The sequence below is a fragment of the Anarrhichthys ocellatus genome, unplaced genomic scaffold, assembly GCF_004355925.1.
Source record: "Anarrhichthys ocellatus isolate YVR2014 unplaced genomic scaffold, GSC_Weel_1.0 scaffold9, whole genome shotgun sequence".
Lineage (NCBI taxonomy): Eukaryota > Metazoa > Chordata > Actinopteri > Perciformes > Anarhichadidae > Anarrhichthys > Anarrhichthys ocellatus.
The window spans coordinates 260,324-268,128 of record NW_022280039.1 but is presented as its reverse complement, the minus strand read 5'-3'; the positions used below and the strand labels follow the sequence as shown (position 1 = coordinate 268,128).

At 42.0% G+C, this 7,805-nt stretch overlaps 1 protein-coding gene across 5 annotated transcripts in view; it reads left to right on the top strand.

Moving 5' to 3' along the window:
* Window positions 1-7,202, top strand: part of LOC116384493 (ceramide transfer protein) — a 17,880-nt gene extending 10,678 nt beyond the window's left edge. For 4 of the 5 annotated variants that reach the window (XM_031849214.1, XM_031849213.1, XM_031849216.1 and 1 more), the window contains 11 exons: window positions 1,424-1,516; window positions 1,687-1,773; window positions 1,933-2,025; window positions 2,281-2,358; window positions 3,045-3,140; window positions 3,490-3,622; window positions 3,717-3,787; window positions 3,894-4,022; window positions 4,252-4,381; window positions 5,200-5,337; window positions 5,528-7,202. In XM_031849214.1, coding sequence (XP_031705074.1) covers window positions 1,424-1,516; window positions 1,687-1,773; window positions 1,933-2,025; window positions 2,281-2,358; window positions 3,045-3,140; window positions 3,490-3,622; window positions 3,717-3,787; window positions 3,894-4,022; window positions 4,252-4,381; window positions 5,200-5,327 — 1,038 coding nt within the window. In that variant the 3' untranslated portion in view covers window positions 5,328-5,337; window positions 5,528-7,202. The remainder of the gene's footprint in view (window positions 1-1,423; window positions 1,517-1,686; window positions 1,774-1,932; window positions 2,026-2,280; window positions 2,359-3,044; window positions 3,141-3,489; window positions 3,623-3,716; window positions 3,788-3,893; window positions 4,023-4,251; window positions 4,382-5,199; window positions 5,338-5,527) is intronic. The other variant, XM_031849215.1, reaches the window with a different exon arrangement.
* The last annotated feature ends 603 nt before the right edge of the window (window positions 7,203-7,805 follow it).

The window sequence follows — 7,805 nt, the reverse complement described above, 5'->3', positions numbered from 1 at the left end:
AAGGTTTGCTCTCTAGAGCTCCAGGTACGTACATCCTGATCCGCTCGGCTGATGTTGTCAAACCAGTTCTGTATGTGTGAAGGCATGCTGCCCAACCCTAAAACCTACAAAAGCAGGGAAGTGCCTTCAGTTAGTTGGACTACTCGAGTGAAACTACCTCAATCTTATCTGTGTTTGGTTGTATATATATGTGTGTGTGAAGTTTAGCTGCCGATGTGGAGCAGGGAAATAGAAATAGTTCAGAATACGATCTCTCAAAGGAACCGGACGCGCCTGCTCGGACTCGTACAGAGAGAGAAGTCAAAATAAAATGAGCTCTAAGACTTCATGGATCAGTTTGTTGAAGCCGTCGCTACAAAGGAGGACAGAGCAGCTCAAATACCAGACGCAGAGATGGATACCGCTACAGACGTGCAGCCTCTTCTTTAAAGTAGGTCTCTGTCTGGTGTCTACATGCTGCTGACAACAGGATCACCTCCTGTTCATTTGAACATGTTACATGTCCACACCTTTTACGACACTTTGTCTGGTGTCAGTCTCTTTGTGATCCCTCCAGTGACAGGACACTATTGTTTCCATTGTACTTTTAATCATACTTTAGTTTACTTGCTATCTGGTATTGCAGTGTGGATAGACTCTCTGTTTCTTGGGCAGAGGTAAGTGGTTTCAGTCTACGTAAAAAATTTGATTGTATTTTGATTAACTTGCTCTCACAGAGAGACCAAAAACATGTTTTATTGCTTTTAAGTAATAGACGGTGAGGAAACGGTAGATAATCCAATATTTGTAGTTCTTCATTGCATAGCAGTGACCTGTTTCCAGTTCACTCGGGTGAAGTGTGTTTATTAATGTGTGGCAGGGACTGAGACGTTAGGTAAAACCTGTTTGAGAGCACACAGCTGAATGATGTGGCGATTGTTTGTGACCGGCAGACCTCTCTTCTTCCCTCTTTATCAACTAACATCTGATGCGAAGAGCCTTGTCACTGCGACTGAGATGTTTGTTGACTCTGTAACACTGAAGTCCTGTTGTCTAAATTAGAGGATCAGCTGATCTCTTTTACATGCTGTACAGGTGTTTTAATGGGCGTTTCTATTTGCATATTATTTGTTGTTTAGTAGAGTTACACTACTAGGGCTGCCCCGTCTTTGGTCAATTATAAATCAACTAATGATTTGGTCCAAGTCAACTCAGAATTCTTTCGTCATTTTGTGCTTTTTCATACTGTGACTTATTTCCAAGAAACGTATGAAAACATCTCCTGTCAACACAAGATTTAAAGTTTTGCTTTTGTGTGATTTTTACTGCTCTGTCTCTTAAATGAACTTATTGATTAGTCGATTAAGACTTTCTTTGGTCCAGGGCCCTAAACACTACACTGCTCTCTCTCTCTCTCTCTCTCTCTCTCTGTGTGTGTGTTCAGGAGCTAGACAAGAGGAGGCGGGTAGAAGATGCCTACAAGTCTGCTATGAATGAGATGAAGAAAAAGTCCCACTACGGAGGCCCAGACTACGAGGCAAGATGAAGTTCGATAAGATGAATGGATTTGAAACTGCTAGACACACACATCAGAAAGATGTCTTGACTTTGTCCCATGTCTCTTACCATGTGCATGATTATCTTTCTGCACGTTCTTCACAGCTATTCTCACAGAGTTCTCATATTGCTGACATTTGCTTTTCACAGGAGGGGCCCAACAGTCTGATCAATGAGGATGAGTTCTTCGACGCGGTGGAAGCTGCTCTAGACAGACAGGACAAGATGGAGGAGCAGGTCTGGTGAAGATGTAGAAAACAATTACACGTTTAGTTTGGACGAAACATTATAGATCTCCTTGTACACACATTACACATACTGTAGGAATGTGGCCTTTCTCTGTCGTATCTTCTTTATCTTCACTCTCGTACTAATGTCCTTCTGTCTGTCCCTCAGTGCCAGTCAGAGAAGGTCAGGATACCACGAATAACTCCAGTTCCTCCAGGAGACGCCTACTCCACCATCGGTACTCACCGATTTGCCGCCAAGGTGCTCAACACATTTCTCTTTAATGCACATCTTATTTCCATTCTGCTTTTGTTCTAATTCATGACTAGCGGGTGCTACTGTTTGCAATGTCTCATCTTTTCTGTCTGAAGCTTAGTCCTCTTCCAACCAGTGTGCCCTTTGACATGAAATACTACCTGAGCAGGTTGTGATTGCATCCTTAGGACTGCTACAGGGTGCCTCCTTCTGTTTCATTCCTTATTCCTTTCTCTTTCATTCTTCCTCTCTGCCGCACAGCCCCATAGCCATTCTTCCTCCCTGTCTTCCGTTGAGCTAGTCAGTGCTTCAGATGACATTCACAGATTCAGCGCTAAGGTACTGTATTTGGTCAACAGCGAGCACCTGTATCTGCACGGGTGATGCAATCTACAGTCAGAGAGAGCATGAGAGTGTCTACTAACAAGTCTCTCCAGGATTTCACAAACACTTCCTCTGAACCAAAGTCTTTAAATTATTACATGATGCACTCAGACCAAAAAAAACCCCAACTGGACATAATTGATATTCCTGGAGGGACTGACAGTCGTCACACTACTGAAGAGAAAGATGTTAGTCTAATGCTGCATGACTGGAATGTAGTGAAGGCTCTTCATCTCCTCCTTCTCCTCCTCCTCCTTTCTTCACATCACTCTGACTAGCATACGCAGGCATGAATCCACTGACTGTACACTAATGCATTGTTAGGATGTTGAACAACACCCCCAAGCAGGATCAAGTGCCGTGTGTTTATTTGGTTCCAGCTCAGTGGTTAATGCCTAAGATTCTGAAAGGGACGTAGTTGTACCGTTTGCCCCCCTACGATGTTATCAAAACCTCAAACACAATTCCTGCACTGGGGCTCGGAGCGTTGGTCGCTCAAGATTATAATTCATTAAAGTTGAGCGAAGCAGCCCTGAGACAATGCCTTCTCCTTCTCCCCAAACTGTGTCCTGTTTCAGAGCATGTCCTCAGATGCAAAGAACAGTGACAGTTCTTTGCATCAATACCGGTCTGTCTTTTAGGTGGAGGAGATGGTGCAGAATCATATGACCTACTCTCTTCAAGATGTAGGCGGAGATGCCAACTGGCAGCTTGTAATAGAAGAAGGAGAGATGAAGGTGAGTAAGCTTGTTATGAATTGTTTCCCTTGATTCCTGTCTGTGAATATTTAAGTCTCATTCACTTTTTAAAAGCACTGATGACAAATGTATCAGCTAGCGGAGGAGGAAGAGCGACACAAACACTTTAAAGTAAAGGTATTCATGCCACAGTGTAAAAAGATAATCCTTTACATCCGTAAAATGAGTTATCAGTACTATAGGGATGCTTTAGTAATCAGTCAGTGGTAGAATCAAGAGGCTCCTGCAAGATGTGTTTTCAGTGAGGTATGTTATAGTGAGAATATGTTTGTAGTGAGAATATGACTTTCCATTTGTTCTGTCTCACGCTCTGCACGTTGTGAAACAGGTTTACAGGAGAGAGGTGGAGGAGAACGGCATCGTGCTGGATCCTCTCAAAGCGACACACGCTGTGAAGGGGGTGACGGGACACGAGGTCTGCCACTACTTCTGGGACACGGCGGTCCGAATGGACTGGGAGAGTACGTTCACTATTTCAGAAGTCGCCATCGTAGCGACACTGTTTGGCTCTCTTTGTTTTAATGTCGTGACCTGACTGAACTCTTCCTCCCTCAGCCACCATTGAAAATTTCAACGTTGTGGAAACGGTCTCTGACAATGCCGTCATTGTTTACCAGACGCACAAGGTGAATGAACTTCTTGCTGGTTTTAGACGTTGCTGAAAACGCGTTTGATCAGTAATATTCTGTGGCCTATTCGATTGCCGGCTGAATGCGTCTGGTTGTGTTTCAGAGAGTGTGGCCGGCCTCTCAGAGAGATGTGCTCTATCTGTCGGCCATCAGGAAGATCTTGGCAACAAATGAAAACGATCCCGACACGTGGCTGGTCTGCAACTTCTCTGTGGACCACGACAAAGCCCTTGTAAGATTACTACACTACACCTGTCACTATCATGCAGTAGAGTGAGTGTGGTGCATCTGATATGTCAGCATATACTAACAAATATCCCAGTGCCAAATGAGACATTGTTATAGGGCCTTTTCTTCATGTGTAAATGGTAGAAAGAATAGTTTTAGACCCCTTAACCCCAGTCTCAAAATGAACTGATGTGGCAGCTTGGGAGTTCATTTACATATAATTTTACTTCCAGCCCACAAACCGGTGCGTTCGTGCCAAAATCAATGTCGCCATGATCTGCCAAACCCTGGTGAGCCCACCAGAGGGTGATAAAGAGATCAGCAGAGACAACATCCTTTGTAAGATCACCTATGTTGCCAATGGTAAGTGCCTCTCCAGCCTCATAGGGGTTTGATCTCCGTGTATATGCCCAAGGCAAGATCAGCAGCCAACAGAACAAAGCCTTTCCCTCTTCATCATTCTAACTTTAATTTACATACAAGTTCCTCAACATTAACATCCAACCTACTGTAAATGCCAGAAGGAAGTGTTGAGCTGACACCTAATCAATTTGGGTCAAGCTGTTGATTTCTGTCTACAGGTCAGCAATCTCTTATTACTGCTTAAAGTATATTTTTATGAATGACGCTGAGTTGGTGGTGTTTTTATTAACATAGTTTTTCTCAAATAATTCAGAACAAGCTCGTATCAGCCAACAGTTATGCTCATCGATCTTTTGTCCAGCTGGTAGCTGGCACAAGAGTTAGACTGCGTGCTTGTCTTTGAAACGTCAGTCCAGACTTGCACTTCTCCTGACTTCCTGTAAGTTTATTGTGACGTAAAGCAGCACTGCAGAAGGAATCCTGTGCCAGTTCACTTATAGAGACTACAGGCACATGAGTTCATTTGAAAATATACAATACCACTAGAGGGCACCCTAGACCTCTGGTTGTGTGCTGCATATGAATGCTGTTAGCACATGGGCGAAGTGTGCCTTCAGGGCAAATCTCCTTTTGGTTTAGATAACAAACGTATTTGGTTCGGTTTAATAAAAGACCTTCTCTGGCAGACAGCCCTGAAGGCAACCTTCACCCATGTGCACACTGTTACACTGTGAGGTAATGTCTGATTATGACTCATAGTTTTATCATAAGTTAGAACTTATACAGTTTCCTGATCATTTCCCTCTATGTGGCTGCAGTAAACCCAGGAGGTTGGGCTCCAGCCTCAGTCCTCAGAGCCGTGGCCAAGAGAGAGTATCCAAAGTTCCTCAAACGCTTCACCTCCTTCGTCCAGGAGAAAACAGCTGGAAAGCCCATCCTCTTCTGAACACAAAGAGGTAACCAGCAACCCAAACATTTTATAACTAAAAGAGAGACTAAACTGATGGGTAGAACATGTATTACACTGTTAATGGATCTCTTGAGTGGCGCTTACTCTTTAAAGAAAAACACAGCCGATGTACAGAATCTATTTCAGTTTTATTCATTTCTGGGATATCGATTTTTTTGTCTCCCTTTTTGTTTCAGCCTTGCGAAGGTTCCACTGGAGAGACTACGTTGTTCACCGTTGAATCGGCTCTCAATGACTACATGACTCATTCACCTGTCGATTAGAATGTGTTTTCCAGCTACTACGTTCAGGACACTATATTATTCAGGACGTCCCACAGGACACCTGCTTGTAGAGGAGACTGGTTTTACAGCTTTAATCCATCAGTAGTTGTCATCCCAGCTACATTAACATGGCTTAACACCATCTGTTGGTCATGGATACATTTGTATGTAAATGTAAGAGTTTCCTAAGTGGTTTTTGAATTGTTGTTACCAATTATTTGCTTTTTTTTTGTAAATTGTTTTGTACATTTCTTATGATTACATACTTTTTGGGGTTCGATTTAATCACTAGTATTACAGCTACTTGTTTTGCTGCTGCTAAAGTTACTACCATGAGGGAGGGAAGTAGATGTTGACAGGAAGAGCATTGATCAGGTGTGGACCTCTTTGCCTTCTCCTGTCAATCTAGTGATCACTCTCTTTGCAGTTTGATGGGGGGGGCCAGAGCCTAAAGCTTTGTAATCTTTATGTTTCTAGATTGTTATAAAGTAGCTTTCGGGGAGCACCAGGGACACAATGTATTGTACAGAGAAAACCGAAAACGTTTTCAGTTAGTTTACCGATGTGAGAAATGTGAATTGACTGTTAAAAGCTTGAATTTGGTGACAGTAATGGGCTAAGGCAACCTGGAGTAGGACCTAAAGAGCATTCGCTAAGTCTAAGGTCACATTGGACAATGTTTTAGACACGGTTGATGGTGATAATCAAAAATTGCATGTCAATAATGGAGTTGACTGCCGTCTATAGATGCTAAGTTGCGGCCTATTGTAAGTGGGTATCTGTATGTAATCTCTGCGTAACGGCGGTTTCTGACAGATAGTTGCAGATGGCCAGCCATAGTGTCTGATGTACGGACTCCTCTCTTTCATTGAGAGGCGAGTACATTTTGTACACCCTGGGTAGTTTTTCACCACTTGGAGGCCCCTGATAGGGCAGAAAGAATTCAGTCTGTGCATTCATGAGTGTCAGGTTTGTAAATTAGTCCCGTTGCTATCGTAAGGATAAGGTAGAATTGTAAAATGCTGAGTAGGATATCATCTATACCTTAGACTCTTAGTTATATTCTAACATTACATTTCACATGCCACACTACAGTGCAGTGGCCTCCTGCCCTTTGACTGATAAACTATCCCCAGAACGCCTTAGACACCAGGACCAATCCTAAAGTTCCTGGATATCTTTACTGTACAGCCACCAGATGTGCATTTATCAACACTGAAATGAAGTGGGGACGGGGGAAGGTTTAGCATTTCATATCATCTTACCTCAAGATGTACATTTACATCAATGTTTGATGCCATCATAGGTTGGGAGTTTTGCAATCAGTTGATCTTTATGGTTGAAAATTTCACCATCACATTTTCGGTCCAAGGGGTCAGAGGTTACAAAGGATCTGGATAATTGTTTTTCTGATGATTACAAAAGCTAGATCTATGAGCAATGTCAGCTTAAGAATGCCTCCAGTGTTTTTAATTTTGATATTTTGTCTGTAATCTACACACTTTGTATATTTCTAAGTTGTACATCAGAAGTGTTATTATTTGCACTAAATGACAATGTTCTGTAAATTAAAATTGTTATACAAGTACTGTTTTAGTGGCACTGTTGTGAAGGTATGCATGCATGTATCCAGCCATCATCTTTAACCGCTTAATGGACAGGTTGACACATTAACACATAATGCTCACATTAACATCTAGCGGCAATTTAGAATAATCAATGAACGCTGCATGTCTTTGGACCGTGGCAGGAAGCCGGAGAACTTGGAGAGAACCTATGCTGACAGGGAAAGAACATACATAGTGGGCAAAATGTATCTATCTAGAGATTTGTGTGTGTGTATACACACACATATTGTGTGTGTGTGTGTGTGTGTGTGTGTATACACATATATACTGTGTGTATATGTATGTGTATATGTATATACAGTATGTGTGTATGTGTATATGTATATACAGTATGTGTATATGTATATGTGTGTGTATATGTATGTATGTGTGTGTATATATGTATGTATATACACACATATATACACATATACAAACAAAAACATCCACTGGAAAATAACAAAAGCAGTTATGAACTCAATATTGACAACAGTAAAACAAATCTTTGCAAACTTATTTACATTGATCACTTACTAAAATATATATATGTATGTGTGTGTATATATATGTGTGTATGTATGTGT